This window comes from Aquila chrysaetos, chromosome 16 (assembly GCF_900496995.4).
Source record: "Aquila chrysaetos chrysaetos chromosome 16, bAquChr1.4, whole genome shotgun sequence".
In the NCBI taxonomy this organism is placed as follows: Eukaryota; Metazoa; Chordata; class Aves; order Accipitriformes; family Accipitridae; genus Aquila; species Aquila chrysaetos.
This window is the reverse complement of record NC_044019.1, coordinates 30,061,018-30,076,355: the sequence shown is the minus strand read 5'-3', so window position 1 is coordinate 30,076,355 and position 15,338 is coordinate 30,061,018. Positions and strand designations below refer to the sequence as shown.

General features: G+C 55.7%; 1 protein-coding gene across 5 annotated transcripts; it reads left to right on the top strand.

Moving 5' to 3' along the window:
• The first annotated feature begins 3,080 nt into the window (after nucleotides 1-3,080).
• On the top strand, nucleotides 3,081-14,780 carry SYT12 (synaptotagmin 12). 5 transcript variants are annotated; one of them, XM_030038160.2, is made up of 8 exons: nucleotides 3,081-3,105; nucleotides 7,935-7,999; nucleotides 9,402-9,595; nucleotides 9,921-10,313; nucleotides 12,534-12,749; nucleotides 12,856-12,976; nucleotides 13,212-13,345; nucleotides 14,032-14,780. In XM_030038160.2, exons 2-8 carry the CDS (start codon nucleotides 7,963-7,965, stop codon nucleotides 14,203-14,205), a joined length of 1,269 nt encoding a protein of 422 aa, XP_029894020.1. In that variant the 5' UTR covers nucleotides 3,081-3,105; nucleotides 7,935-7,962; the 3' UTR covers nucleotides 14,206-14,780. The 5 variants fall into 5 exon arrangements, with proteins under 5 accessions (XP_029894020.1, XP_029894016.1, XP_029894017.1 ...); XM_030038156.2 differs by lacking the exon at nucleotides 3,081-3,105 and adding an exon at nucleotides 3,389-3,609; XM_030038157.2 differs by lacking the exon at nucleotides 3,081-3,105 and adding an exon at nucleotides 3,945-4,219.
• Nucleotides 14,781-15,338: the final 558 nt, after the last annotated feature.

Below are 15,338 nucleotides of genomic sequence, written 5' to 3'. Positions count from 1 at the left end.
CAATGTGTGTGTGCTCATGGTTTATTTCGCTTGCTGCCTCGCGAATGGAACTGGGGGGCTAAGGGGACTTAGCCTTGCTACTGGAGGGGAATTCAGACCATCAAATGCGTTGGCACTGTCTAATGGATGCTGGGCCTTAATGAACTTGTCCAGGTTTTCAGAGAAACAGATGTTACAAGCCCTCGGTCCACTTCTGTAATTTGGAAATGCTTCTTGCAGTACATTTTACAAGGGTGATCTTTCCACTCTAAAGTGGAATTGGGCTATGCATGTTGTGTTGAGTAACTTTGTAGTCTGAGTGCTTCCCTTGCAGACTAATGTCTAGTGTTGCAGGTGGGCTCTAATCACTGCAGTCTTGCCTGGTTTTAGGAATCCTTTTGTGATCATCTCTTGGAGAAGTACTCAAAAGCAGCCTCCTGTGGAGAAGATGAAAGGACAGCTGATAAGCCTCACTTAAATTACATTTGGAGTGTCATAAAATGAGACCATCCCTATGGAGATGAAAGAGGCAGCAGTCTCCCACTTCTATACACACCTGTATCTTGCTGCTCATTTTCTTAGCTTACCTTCTTTGTCAGAAAACTGGAACAAGATACCTTCCTCGTGTGGGTAGGCCCTAATATTTGTAGTGAGATTTACCAAAGGTAAGTTGTTGGCTTTAAAAAGGAAAAATGCAGGGAAATGGGTGAATGGGTGAGAATGTGCTCAGCTAATGCTGTTATGGGTGACTTTTCTTGCAAGTGTTGTTTTCTCTTTGTTTTGGAGGCAAGCTGGCAGGGGATTTGACACCGCCTTGAGGTATATAGTTTTGATGTCCCTCAAGCCCAGTTGTGCAGATTGTTTTATTTGTTAAGACAGGATTTTAGGTGGTGGTTCCAAGTTGTTAGTACTTGGGTAACTGCCTCTGAGGAGACCACCTGCCTGCCTGCACCCTCGTTTCTATCCCTGCTTGCACATGATGCAGTAGTGCTCCACAGCCCTTACAAGCCTGTTGTTGCCTTCCCCTTGCTGTACACACACAGCTTTAGTGAATGCAGCTGTTTGGTTTGATAGCAGAGGGGCTGCCTGAAATTCCCTGGTGTTGCACAGAGGTGCTGACCTGGCGCAGTGGCAGGCGTGCCATTCTGGGTGAAGATTCAGTGGGAAACGGCTGCTTCAGAGCATCTTAAGCTAGTCAGCAATTAGCTTTACTTAATTGTTCCAGATAGAAGTACCCACTGCACAGGCTTACGTGGAAGTCTGCTGACTTGGGCAGTCAGAAAATGGCTCGATGCGAGCGGCCTGTACCCTCCAGTCTCTAAGGCTCTGATTAGCACCAGTTCGTGGGTCCATCTCGCCATCCTTTCTGCTCCCCCCAGTCGCTATTCCAGCTGCCTGTCGTGCTGGGAGGAGGGAGCAGTAGCAGCCGGGGCTGCAGAAGGGTTTCTTTGCTGCTTTTTTTTTTTTCTTTCCCTGTGAATTTTTGGTCCTATTACTGGGCTTGAAGGGCCTGTGTGATGCTTATGGAATTGTCAGCTTGACACAAGTATTGTTGGGGAGCTTTTCCAGGAGTATTTTGACCAAGAATAAATAGCTTTCCTGCATAGTGGGCTGGCTGAATGTGCCACCAGAAGCAGAAGGCAGCTGAGGGACCTCTGCTACATCCCTGTGGTGGAAAAAACCTAAATAAAAACCCCATGAGGGGTGTGTGGGCCACCTTGCCACTACCTGAACTGCTTGTGTGTTGGTCACTGGGAGGGTTTGCTTTAGCAGTCTGCATTGTTGAACTGCTGTTACTTAATTATCCTCACAGTTATCAAAGGCCTGACCTAAGTAAGCACAAGGGTGATGATAAACTCATGCCATCTGTTAGCAATATGAAACTGATTTTTAATGGATTAGTTGGCATCTGTGAGAGACTGGATAAATCTCCAGGTGCCAAACTGGGGCCTTCGGAGATTACCAAAACTCAGCCAAACCCAGTCCCATTTAAAACAGCTTTCTGCAGGTCAGCTGCTGCTGCTGCTCTGAGGCTGAAGCGATGGAGCCTTGAGGTGGCCCCGCAAGAGGCTGCTGGTGTCCCGGGCTGCGCCGCAGAAAGGGGGACAGCCTGCTGTGTCCCTCGCGATCGTAACGTCTCACCTCTGTTGTAGGTGAGGTTTGAGAACTGGGGAAGGAAGCCATGGCTTGCTCTTTTTCCCACTGGTTTTTACACACCTAGAGGAAGGGCTGCATTTTGGAAAAGCCTGTCTCCTGGGTGGGCCAGGGAGCCCAATGTTCTTGGAAAGGACCCTTGACTGCAGGGTGAGGCTCCTCTCCCACCCAGGCAGCATTTTGGGGTTACAGTCAAAACTTGGTCTGTTTTCTTCCCAGAAATTAATTCCCTGCCAGGGGAATTATGGGACCATGTCCCAGTGCTGACCCTCCCTGTATTGACCGGGCACAGGAGCTGCCGGAGAGCCCTGCAGCAGGGCAGCAGATGGGTGAACTGGCCCTGTGGCTGGATGTGGTGGGTTTTCCCAGGAACTGAAGGTCCTCTGGAGCATCACACTGCTCTGTGGCCAGCTGAGACCGTCTTTGCTTGGGGTGCATGGGGAGGTATTTTGCCCACAAAATCATGATTATTCAGTTTTCTCCAATTCAAGCAAAGTGAATCTCTTGGTGTTTGAAATTACTTGTTCCCCTGGAATGGTGGTCTGGCATTTGAGGGTAAGGTGGCTGAAAACATGGTTATGAAACCAGGGTAAGAAAGGGAAAGATCTCCATCCCTGTCGCATGAGAGCACATGTAGGAGTTTGGCTGATGATCGCTTTGTCACAGGCACTGCTGAGATTTTGGTCTCCAAACGGCTGAAAGGGCTTTTTGGGCCAAGTTCCAGGTAAATGCCACTTGGCCCTTGGAGAAGAGGCTTCACCTTCTGCTGCGCTGAGGGAGAGGAGAACTGATGGATTTTCTTTATGAACAGGCAAAGCTAAGACCTTGGTGCTGGACAGCCCGTTAAACCCAGGACCCCAAGTGTTACTGCCTGCCCGGCTGAGAGGTGGGATGGAGGAGGGAGGAGGCTGGTGTTGCCTTTCCCATCCCTTCGGGAGCGAAGAGCAGCCTGGAAGCCTGCGGTAGGGTCGGGTGAGGATCCACAGACTCCCAAGGGCTTTCCGGAGGAGAGCAGCACCCTTGGGGGGGGGGGCAAGAGGAGGGGGCACGGGTCCTGATGGAGGGGCATACAAAGTGAGGTCCATGGGGTGAGGGAGGAGGAGCTGAAGGCGCTGAGGTGCTGCGAGAGGCAGCAGGGGAGCGGAGGGGGTCGGATGGGGGGGGGGGGGGGGAGTCCCTGGGCAGCAGGAGGTGGGATTTGGGGCGCAGCAGCCGGGGGCTGTAGGATGCTGATCCCGGGAAGCCGGAGCGGGGCCGCGCTGGGGCTCGGCCTGGGGGAGCCCCAAAATGAAGCGGGGGGGTGAGAAGCAGAAGCTGTCCCCGGTTCACCCCAGCGTGGGGGGGTGCCGGGGGGGCGGGGCCACCCCCCCAGCCCAGGTGGAGCCCGGGGCGGCAGCGCCCGCAGTGCCCGCTCCGGCGGCTGCCGCCCCCCGCCGCCATCGGCCGGAAAATGCACCTTTTTCCCCCAAAGGAGCGGTGAGTCCGAGCCCGCGGAGTTCCCCCGCCTGCCAGGGCGGAGGGGGGGGGGGGGGACACACAAGAGGGTCGCGGTCCAGCCCCGGGGGATGCGACACGGGTGACAGCGTGGGGAGGGATGCGGGGGGGTAGGTGCGCGCTGCCGGGGTTTGCCGTGAGCGCCCAGGGCTGCCCGCACGCAGCGGAGGGGCTCCGGGCGGGGGGGGGGGGGGGAGGTTGGCAGCGTCCCTCCTCGCTCCTCGGTGGGTTTTGGGGGGGTTAGGGGCGTTGTGGGGTTTTCTGTTTGTTGTTTTTGGGTTGGTTTTTTGGGTTTTTTTGGCTTTTCTTACGGCAACTTCCTAAGGAAAGTTGCCAGCCCGCGGAGCTGGGTGCTGAGAGCCTGGGCGGCAAAGCAGAGGGAGAGAGCTCTGCCCCTCACCCCCAGCCCCCCCCAAAGTCTCCAGCCTGCCCCGGCCGCGGCGGAGGCAGAGCGGAGCCGTCTTCTCGCCAGCCCCGTCCTCCGCTTGTGCAGCCCCCGGTTCGGGCAGTCCCCATGGCCGCCTAGGAGCGTCTTGAGGCGAGGAGCGGCGGCCGTCGTGTCCCTCCGGCAGCCCGGGGTGGGAGAAACCAGGTGGGAAACGCTTTCCAGACCGCCCTTGCTCGCTCCTGCGGGGCAGAGAGCGGCGGGCAGGGGAGCCGGGTGCCGGGGGGAGTGGGTGGGGGGGCGGTGGTGTTTCTCCTCTCCTGCTTTGCCAGGGGGTTCGGGCTGGGTTAGAGCAAAACCGTCGGGAGGGTCTGGCCAGCTTGGAGAACGTGCCTCTCCCTGGGGGGTGCAGAGACCGCCCGACTCATTGCACTAGTGAGCAGGAGGTGCAGCCCGCAGCCGGCGCTCGCAGGGGAAGGAAGCAAAGCCTGGCAGCAGATCCCGAATCTCGAATCTCCTGCAGTGAAGCATGCCAGGCCATCCCCCATCGGAGCAGGGGGCTGTTTGGATCCAGGAGTTGTCCCCGCTGAACTCAAAATCCGTAGGGAGCTCTGGGAAGCGAGGAGCTGGGCAGTGCCAGCACCAGCTCCCCGAGACTCGCCGCTGCACAGTCACTCTGCTGCTTCCCTGGCTGGGTGAGCTTGGAAATTGCTGCATTTCTCTCCCCTCTCGGGGACGGCTGGGGAGCGAACGCGCTGCTGCTGCTCAGCTAATGCCGGAGGCTGCGAGGAGGGTCCTCGCTCTTCGACGCGGAGCCCCAAAGATTTTTTTTTTCCTGCCCACGGTGATTTTTACCTGCCCAGGTAAAATATAGCAATAAGCATTGGGAAGGATCCAGACTTCTGCTGGTTGCGAAGCCGGCGTCTCCCGTGCTGAGCCTCGTGGCCGTGGGAGGTGCAGGATGGTGCAGGGTCGTTGTCTTTGGGTGTAAATCGGGTGGGATCGGTGCACCGCTGGTTGTCCAAGGTGTAGGTCTGCTGGGGAGGTGGCTGCTTCGTCTTCTCAGCCCCAGTGGTAGGATGGGGAGGGCAATAGGTGAGTGAGTTTGGGGTCGAGCATGAATGAGGGGCAGAGCCTAAATATTTGTATTTTGTCAAGGTTTAGATGTGGTGGGTTTTCTGTTTGTTTGGGTTTTTTTGACAAATATGCCAGCAGCAAACTCTATCCTACTTTCCTGCCTTGTGGCTCGAGGCCAGACGGGGCTTTCCCCCTCCAGCAGGAGAGGGATGGAGAAGGATGGAAAAGCCTTGCTCAGAGCCTGGGATGGGTGCGTGTGAGCAGCAGGGTCAGTGCTGGAAGAGAGGAGGAGCATTGCTGTAGGGCCAAGCTCACTAGCAAGAAGAGTTTAGCCCGGTTTCAGGCACCCGGCGAAACTGGGCATTGGTGTCTGGCTTAGGGCAAGAAGGAAAGGATGAACGTGGAGATCGCTGCTGTGCTTTACAACTTGGATTGTGAAATTTTGGGATTGCAGCACGCTCTGGAGAGTGTCTGTGCGGCGTGGGGCTGTACCCGTGTTGGCCCAGATGCTCTGGGACCAGGAACCAGGGTCTCTGCATGAGCTGTTTCGGGCCTCGGACGGTCACAATGCCAAAACAGCAGCGAGCTGTCAACGCCCCCCCCAAAGTCTGGGGAGAGGCCCCCCTCTTCCAAAGGGGACTCGTGGCTTCATTGCCATTTCTCTCCCCACATCGAGCCACTTTATCATCTCCCCAAGCAGGAAAAGGTATCCCGAGCTCTGCATCAGCTTGTAAGGAAAACAAAGCTGCCCCGTCCCTCAGCAGAGGGGTGCTGCGGCGGGTGGAGGAGGCTCTGCACCCTCAGAGCCAGGGCTCTGACGAGCCTTGAGGTCTCCATGGGGGAAAAACTAGCTGTCCCTGGGCTGCTGGTGGTGGGAGAGCGGTGCCTGTCCCTAATGCCTCGGATTTGGTTTCCCAGGAAGGGATTTGAAAGGCAGGTCAGGGGGGACGACAGAGCATCTTGGTGAAACACTCACAGGGAAGAGCTTAGTTAATATAAAATGCAAGAAATCCCTTCCTGGAACACCTTGCACCTTTATTTGTTCACTCAGGAAAGGCTGATATTGTTTTGCTGATAGGAAAATACCACCTAATTTAATTCCTGTGCTGAACGCTGCAGTCAGTTCGTGTCTCTCTGTGTGATGCCTTGGAAATCTGCTTAAGTTGCTGCTTAGAGGTCATTAGAAAAGGATGTTTTGGGGGAAAAAGCTTTGAAAGAAATTATTTCCAATTTCCAAAAGGAATTGGAAAAAAATGGAGTGTTTTTAAGAGATGTTTGCCCTTCTGCAGAGAAAGTTGGTACTGAAAACTTCTGTATTTTCATACTAAAAAAAGCTACCAGGAAACATTGAAAGAAATGGAGCCTCTGACTTAGGCATGTCATTTTTCAGGACATAAAAAGAAGCTGGTTTGGGTAAATCTCCATAATGTTGCACTATTAAGAAGTCTGCGTGGATTTCCAGCACTAAACAGCAAAGTGTCCCTTAAGCTGAGCTCAGTCCATACATGACACGAGTGTAGCATGTTCTCAGCCAAGATTTTACTGAGTTTTTATCCATTGCACATAGAGGTTTATGCCTGAGGAAAGAGGTTGGGGATGAGATGGGCATCTCCTAGCTTGCTGTCATTTTGGTTAGTGACTTAATTACATTTAGAAAAAACCCTCCTCCTGCTGTTGCCCCAAGGGTGGACTGTGTGGCCCTTGCAGAGGGGGTCCCCCAGCCATGTCAGGCCAGCGTGGCCGATATTTTACAGTATAATGCACTGCAGTTTCTACCTTTGCCTATTAAAATCTAAGCCTGGATGCTTTTGGGGGAGGTTGATCACCTCTATCAGTGCCTGAATCTGGGAGCATCTGAGGTGAGCTGGAAGATGGTACCCAAATATTGAGTGACTGTCCATCTGAGGCAAATCCAGCTCTTCCTCCCGTGTGACGAGTGGGCTTTGGGGCTGTGTGAGTTTTGGAGAAGGTTTGGGGGGTGCCGATGGGGACGGTGGGGAGATTTTAAGTGTGGTGCTGAAGATGTGTCCCTGGGCTTGGGGTTCAGGGATCGCGTCTGTGGGATCACACCAGCAGACTGTGGTCCGTGATCTCCCGGCACAGATGCTAGGTAGCAAGAGGGGTGCTGGCCCAGTTCGTGTTGGATTTGCTTGTTGGGTGTTTGCGGGGGATCCCAAACCCCCTTTGCATAGCGGGAAATACCTGGCTTGGATAAAGCCCCTTCAGCATCGCACAATGCCTTCTCTGGGATCTCTCAGATGAGCAGCCTCCTTACGTTTAGGATGGATCTCGCATATGACTCACCTGGGAAAACCCTGTTGGGGAGGAAGGCAATCAAGCTTTCCCGCTGCAGGAATTGATTCCTGGGGAAGGGCATCATCTAAACCCTGCAGGACGCAGAAATTGGGCTGCTTCTCCTGCGCGTGGCCACAGCAGAGCCGCGGGCGCAGAGCAGCCCCTCGTGAGAGGCTGAGGAAAGCCACGGAAGGCAAAGGCAAGATTTAAGCTGGAAAAAGGATTAGAAAAGCAGCAAAGGTCTTGAAGGGCTCCTGGAGGGGAGATGTCCACGCAAAGAGCCATTGAAAATGTCACCTGTTAAAATACTCCCGAGGTAATTCATGCAGCTCTGTGTCTCGGGGTGGCCACACTCCTGGTTCCCGTGGGGTTTTCAGTCCCTCCTTTAACTCCTCTGGTAGTGGCTGAGGTGCTTTAGCGCACGTTTGCTCTGCGCCTCAGGAGCAATGGAGGGGGAGCAGCTGTTTAGCATCCCTACTAAAAAAAATCAAAAGGCAGCTATTTTTAAGTTCTTTCCCTTTATCCTAACTCATTGTCTCACGCATTGCAGGCTGTCCCGCTAGTGGGGAGCGTTTGCCATGGACAACAGTCACGTAAGCAGATACCGCTTAAGCGGTGAGTACTTCTGAGTGAGCCCCGGGGAAGGGTTTTGGGGGCAGATCTGGCCGGGGCTTGCACGCTGAGCTGCTCTCGGGAGGGATTGCTGATCCTTGCTGCTTTCTGGAGGAGGAACCCTTTGCTGCACATGCATACGGGGTTTAGTTTCCTAATACAAGGGTAAAACCCTTAAACCTGGAGTCATTCAGAAGTAGGAGCCAATAAAGGGTTATTTTGCCCCAATTTTGCACCCCTGCCGTAGCAGGAGTGCGTGAACTCCTTGGAGCTGGACGGCACCGAAAACCTCCGTGTGCGGGAGTGCCCTAGAAAGCTGCGGTGCTCTTAGCCGGGGATGCGGGGGATAAATTGCAGCCCTTTGCAGATCATAAGGGGTTTGGGTTGGGGTGGAGGAAGCAGGATCGGGCTCGTACCCTGAGGCTTCAACCCACGAGATCCCTCTGGGCTGCTCGTGGTCCTCTGGAGGGATCAAAATTAGGTGCTTTGGGTGCGAACAGTTGGTTCTTTTTGATCTATCCTTTTGCTGGCTCCTGCCGGAGGAGGTTTGGGGTGGGGGGGAAGCAGCGGGTTGTCCCTCTGCTCGGATGTGATGTGGGAGTAAGCCTGGCTTGGGCTTTTTCTAGCTCTGAAGCTGCTGCTGAAGGAGGGAGCGCCGCGGCGTGACGCGGGAGGACTCCCCAGCAGCGCTCTGTAATGAGAAATCTTTTCTTTTTTTTTTCTCCCCTTTTTTTGTGTTACACTGAGTGATTGGTGTTGGTTCAGTCGCTGGTGTGATGGAGGCTGGTGCAATGCAGCAACAACTGCTCAGTGTACCATCGCAGGGCTGCTGTGTCCTCCCTGCTTTGCAGCCGCAAGCCTGGGCTTTCTCCTCCCTGGATCACAACAGCAGCAGTTGGGGGGTTTTTCCCCCTGTTTCCATAAGCTTTTTGTTTGGGTTTGGTTGGTTTTTTTTTCCTATTTCTGGATTTTCGTGGCATCCCCAGCCTGTGGGAAACCAGGCAGCAGCGAGGGTTTTCCTACGGTTGAAAGGGCGATGCAGAAGTGCGCTGAGCACATCTGTGAGCGGGACAGATCCGTAGCTGGTGAAAGGACCCCCCCCCAGCACCCCTGGGGTGATGCAGCAATTCACTGATTTTCCTTGTTTGCTGGGGAACAAGGCTGAAATACACGTGCACTTCACCTCCCATGAAAGCAAAGCGAGGACTGTGATTTTTTTTGGCTTGCAAAGCTGCTGGCTGACACCATTTGCAACCCGCCCAAGTGGGACGCTGGGGTTTATCCCCCGCCTTGGCCAGTCCCATCCTCACAGCTTAGAACTGAGTTTCTGGCATGGAAGCTGCAGAGGGTGAAGCCTCTGCCGTGGGGTTGCAGCCGGCTCACAGTGCCTCTTGTCCCCTCGCAGTCACCACGAGCCCGCCTCGGTGGGAGATCGGCATCTACACCGCCGGTGCCTTGGTGCTGCTGGGAATAGCCGCCGTCAACCTCTGGAAGCTCTGGCGCTCCGGCAGCTACCCGGCACCTTCCCCCTTCCCCAACTACGACTACCGATACCTGGAGCAAAAGTACGGGGCGGCGTATTCGGATGTCAAACACAAGGTAAAAGGGCGGAGGGTTTGGCTCGCCTCCTTTCACTTTGCAACACGTGAGCGGCTGGAGGGGCAAAAACATCGCCCGCATCCTCTCACAGGGGGGAGAAGCCATGGGCGGCGACCTGGTGTGGCTGGAGAGTTTGGGGGGATCAGCGTGGAGCTGGTAAACAGGGCTTGGGAGCTGCAGGAGGTGCAGGGTTTGCTGCCGCGGCAGCTTGAGGCCAAGCAGGGGCTGTACAGCATCCAAAAAGGCACCAGAGAATCCCAGCTGTCCCCGGCTTCGTACGAAGGGATGGGATTGCATCGCCCAGTTTTCCTTTCCCTGTTCGCAGCGAGGGACGGCCCCGGGCTCGCAGAGGGTGCTGGATAAGACCTCGCCCAACCGCAAGACCAGCCTGCGGGCAGACGACACCTTCGAGAGCATTAACGAGCTGGGGAGCCTGGAGGTGATGAGCAAAGACCTGGGCTTGGCCTCCTACGGCCCCTTGAAGAAATCCATCTCGGCCGACTCCCTCAGCTCCATCTCCTCCATCGGGAACAACTTTGGGCAGGATTTCACGGTGGGGCAGGTGGAGGTCTCCATGGAGTACGACGGGAAGGCGGCCACCTTGCACGTGACGCTGCTGCAGGGCAAGGACCTGCTGGAGAAGGAGGACGCTCGCTTTGAGTCCTGCTTCATGCGCATCAGCCTGCTCCCGGCCGAGCAGATCGTCGGCATCTCCCGGGTGAGCCGCTCGCCCATCCGCACGAAACCCTCGTGCGTACGTGGCATCGCTCGCCACGTGCCCGCTGCAGCCTTTGCTTTTGGGTCGCAGCATCCCTTGGACAAGCTCCCCAAGACAGGGATGGGGTCTTGGGAGGGGGAGGTCCAGACACGTTGGGGGCGGAGTGCGATTGGCACAGGATTTTTGGAGCCCTGCTTGGGGGGGTTTCAGCGTTCTGCGGCGTAGGGGGGCCCAGAGGGGTTTGTTCATCGGAGACCCAGCAGAGGCAGAAATTTCTCCCTCTTGACTGGGATGTGTGATGACTTTGTCGTCTCCGAGCGTAGTTTGTGGCAAGTTTTCCTGCTTGACTTTCCCTGCTCCGGGGGCTGGGGGTGCTGCGGGAGGTGGAGGAAGCAGTCTGGGGCGGGATGTGGGGAGAGGCAGCGTTTTGGGCATGCGCTGCCAGTGTCGTGCCATGTCCCCGCACACTTGATTCACCTTAACGAAGCCTGAGTGCACTGCCCTGCAGCCACGATGCTTTCCCTCCCAGCATGGGATGCAGTGGCCAAAGATCCAGGCAGCTGCACCTGCACCAGCACAGCCAGAACTGGGGGTGGTTTGGGGGCAAACCCTCCCTTTTTAGGTGCCCCAAAAGCTGCTCTTGGAAAGCGGGAGCCTCAGTTTTCTTTCAGCAGCTGCTTTTTGCAAAGCTCAGGGTCAGCCAGTTTGATTTAATCAGGTTATTCCAGAAAAGAGCAGAAAGCTTCATCCCACTGAAGAAACCTTTCCACAGGGGTGGAGGTACCATTCCAGAGAGCACAAAACCACTGCCTTTAAAATATTTCCACAGTGCCCTTTTAAGACCACTTTTCCATCCAGAGATCAGGCTCTTTATTTATGCTCTGGAGATATTCATTATTTAGCATCATTATTTATAATTCACCAGCGCTATTTACCCTCTTTTGCTGTCCTGAGACAAGTTATAAAGACACATTTGGTTCTTTTCCTTTAATGCTTTACAGTACTTATGTTGGGTTTCTTTTAAAAATAGCAGCTAACATTTCTGTTGTACCTTTCATCCAGAGATCCCAAAATATAATGTTGGCTGCAGACAGACAGTCATCAGTGCTATAAAGCGGAGAGCTGCAAACCTGCTTTTCCCATAGAGATACTCTAATCCCTCTGGGACTCCGGAGGTCGGTGGTATCCGATGGGAGAGGATGGGACTGCTGCGCTAGGAAGGGGGTGATGGACGGTGCTGCCTCATGAGCTGCTTCGTGTCCCCCATCTCAGGGATGGAGCACATCTAGGAGAAGACAGACAGATGTGAGAAAGTCCTTGGGATGAGATGAACCATCTCCCCACTGCTGCTGGGGAGTCCGGGCGGCTCTTGGGGTTCATGGCTACCCGATGGGTTCAGGGCTGAGCCCCCTGGTCCCGCACTGCGATCCCTTTTCCACTGCAGCACCCGGCTTTCGATGGGTGGCGGGGAGCTGGTGGCTCCGCTTTGCTCCATGCCATCCGAGGCTGCGGCTTTCCATCCCATGGGAGCACTGGGCCTCCCTTTAGGACAAAACCCTGATTTGTGGGTGGTACCTTGGTTGCCAAAAGAAATAGGGCTGGAGTAGGACAAAACCAGTCTCTACAGCTGTGATTTCAGAGCAGTTCCCCCCGCCAGCACTTTGGGGCCAGGAAGTGACCAGCACCCGGCAGGATGGGTCCCTGGGGAGTTGCTGCTGCGTTTGCTCCAAGTGAATGATGGGGTGTAGAGATGACGTCTGGCAAAAAGCATTGTCCCCATTTGGGGCATTTAGGGGTTGTGAAGCCTGTTGGCTCCAGCTCGGAGAGAGGCTGGGGCTTGCACCCCCTCAGCAAAATCCTGTAGCCTGGAGTGGCTGAGCCAGCTGCAGATCTGAACTCCCAGGGCGCCTAGCTCTTGCATCTGAGAGCACCAGACCAACCTTAAATTTTTAATTAAAAGAATTAGTAGGCAATGGGGCAGGTCCCGGCCCCTATTTTCTACCCCAATCACTCAGCTGCTGCTGCTGACAGGTGGGAAATAACTTTTGTCCCCATCAAGGCTGAGACCCCCCGGTTCCTTTGGGCTGGGGGATGCCCTGCCCTCGCCACCCCAAAGCCATGCGCTGCTCACAATTCCCACGAGAGAAACGGGGTAGATCTCGGATGTGGCCCTAAAACCCAGCAGGTATCAAGGCAATCCCCCCCCTTTCCCCGTGGCAGATTCAGCGGAGCGCTTACGCCGTGGCCTTTGACGAGCGCTTCTCCATCCCGCTGGACCCAGCGGCGCTGGAGGAGAACAGCCTGCGCTTCTCTGTCTTCGGCATCGATGAGGACGAGAGGAACGTCAGCACCGGCGTGGCCGAGCTCAAGCTCTCTGACCTGGACCTGGCCACCCGTCCCTTCAACGCCTGGCTCTACCTGCAGGACATGAACAAGGTGAGCGGGCAGGGGTGGTGGTCCATCTCCCACCCAGGTTTTTTTGGGGGTTTCTCCTCCCGGTTGGGCTGGGGGTCCGTGGGTGATGGGACGTTGTGTCCCACAGGCGGTGGACACGGTGGGGGAGATCCTGCTCTCCCTGAGCTACCTGCCCACGGCCGAGCGCCTGACAGTGGTGGTGGTCAAAGCCAAGAACCTCGTGTGGACCAACGGCAAAGTGACCGCAGGTGAGCGGGGGATGCCGGGGGTGTGTGCAGGGGTCCCTTGGTCTTCTGCGGGCTGGAGGTGAGCCTTCATCCTGGCTTATCCTACTACGCTACATGGGTGTTTATTGGAGTGGCTCCCACTGAGGATAGACCCTACAAGGAAGGTCCGCCAGAGGTGGTTTCCCCCACTTTCTCCATACCACAGGGGAAATGCATGACTGACCCCGGGGTTTTTGTCTCCCCCTGCCCCAAGCAGATCCCTTCGTCAAGGTGTACCTGCTGCAGGACGGGAGGAAGATCAGCAAGAAGAAGACAGCGGTGAAGAGGGATGACACCAACCCTGTGTTCAATGAGGCCATGATTTTCTCGGTGCCGGCTATCGTGCTCCAGGTCTGTCCCGGTTCAGGGGGCACGTCCCAGCCTGGGGGGGCACGTCTTATTGCTTCTCGAGGTCCCAAATCCCTGCGCTAGTGGGGACCTCCTGGGGTGTGAGGGGGTCTGGGGGGATCATAGGAGCTGTGGGGTGGGGTGGGGCCATATATGCGCATATATGGTTTGGGGGGGAAGTATGCATGGGGTAGGGGGCATAGGGGGATGTGTGTGTATGGGGGATATATGTGTATGGGGTATGGCTGCTGGGGGGGCAATGTGTATGTGTGGGTTGGGGGATATGGGGGATGCATATGTATAGGGTATGGCTGTGTATGTGGATGGGTGCATGCATGGGTTTAGGGGATGTGAGGAAAGTAGGGGGATGTGTAAGTATGGTGGGGGGTATAGGAGGATATATATATGGGGTATAGTTGTGTATGGGGATAAGCATGTATAGTTTTCAAGTATGGGGAGGTGGGTATGGGGGGATGTGTATATACAGGGTATAGCTGGTGGGTGTGTATTTATGGGGTGGGGGATATAGGGGATGTGTACATATGGGTTAGTGCTGGGGGTACGCTTGTGCGTGCATGTCTGGTTGGAGAGCGTATGGGGATGCGTATATACGGCGGGGGGTGTCAGTGCTAGCAATACAGCGACTGGTCTGTGCTGGGCTGTTGTGACGGCCTTGTGCTCCCCCGCAGGACCTGTCCCTGCGGGTGACGGTGGCCGAGTGCGGCGAGGACGGCCGTGCCGACAACACGGGCCACGTCCTCATCGGCCCGGCGGCCAGCGGGATGGGCATCACACACTGGAACCAGATGCTGGCCACGCTGAGGAAGCCCGTCTCCATGTGGCACCCGCTCCGGAGAAACTAGGCTGCTGGCGGGGTCCGGGGGGGAGCCTGCCATGCCTCCGGGGTCCTGCACCCCGACACTGGGTCTGCCCCGGGGACAGCGGGCAGAGGGGGGCTCTGCCTGGCCGGTGGCTCCCCCGAGAGCTGCCGCAACACGGCGTTTGTTGCTGGACAGGGGCTGAGCGAGACTGCAGCGCTGACGCTGAAAAGGCAGAGCTGCCAGCGCACCTTGGCTGGAGCATCTCGCTGCCGAAATATTTGGAGGACAGAGCAACTCCTTGGCTGTGCCTCTCCCCATCCGGGTCACCCTCGCATGCGCTGGGGGCTGTGAACAGACCTGCCGAGAAAGGAGCCCTCCCTTCAGATGCACCAAAACCAGCAACAACCTCCCCAAACCGCTGCCTGGCCGCCAGCCGAGCTCCTGAGCATCCCGCATGCTCCCTGGTGGCCCCCCGAAATCCATGGTGCCCTCGAACATGGGCCCTAAGAGCTCCCGGGGGGGGGGGGGGGGATTTCTTTGGAAGGTGGTTTTTGGTCGAATGGGGGGGGAAATGGAGAGGCGGTTGATAAAGTGCCAGCACGGCATGGTTTCTCTCAGCGTGTGTGGTTTTTCTGTTGGGTTTCAGTGGGATTTTGATGCGCTGCACCGGGGCTGAAACATTCCAAAGAGAATGGAAAAAGGGAGAAATAACAGCAGAAAAAGCAATTGTTATTACATATGTGTTTTCCCTCCATCTTTTTCCAAGCAGAGTAAATCTCTGCCCATCTCTCCATTGGCTGCAGAGGGGTGTCTGGACCTGACGAGTGTTTTTTCAACCTCTTAGGTTTGAGGTCAGATCCAGGCTGAGAGTCATCCCCTAAAGGTCCAACACGATCGGAGTCAGCTTTTCCCACCCTGACCACTTTTCCCAGCTAAGCTAACCCTCAGAGCTGCTCATAACAGCACAGCAAATTCCTGCTCTTTTAACACAAAGCTTGCAACTGGGGGTTATTTTTTACAGCCCCTAGTCCTGGAGTTATGCTTTGACTTGCTCATCCCAAAGCTCGCTCATTTTATCCGAAATCTGGGTGCAGAGAGGAATGTCTTGGCCCTGTGACCGAAGGCAGACATGAGACCCCCTGCAATTTTTTAATTTTTAAGCCCAACTCCTGTTT

What these genes read in the sequence shown, in the direction of transcription:
- SYT12 (XM_030038160.2), top strand. Translation starts at nt 7,963, where the DNA reads ATGGACAACAGTCACGTAAGCAGATACCGCTTAAGCG. An exon ending in ATTCGGATGTCAAACACAAG is followed by an intron (nt 9,596 to 9,920) that starts GTAAAAGGGCGG and finishes CCCTGTTCGCAG; the next exon opens with CGAGGGACGGCCCCGGGCTC. An exon ending in AGATCGTCGGCATCTCCCGG is followed by an intron (nt 10,314 to 12,533) that starts GTGAGCCGCTCG and finishes TCCCCGTGGCAG; the next exon opens with ATTCAGCGGAGCGCTTACGC.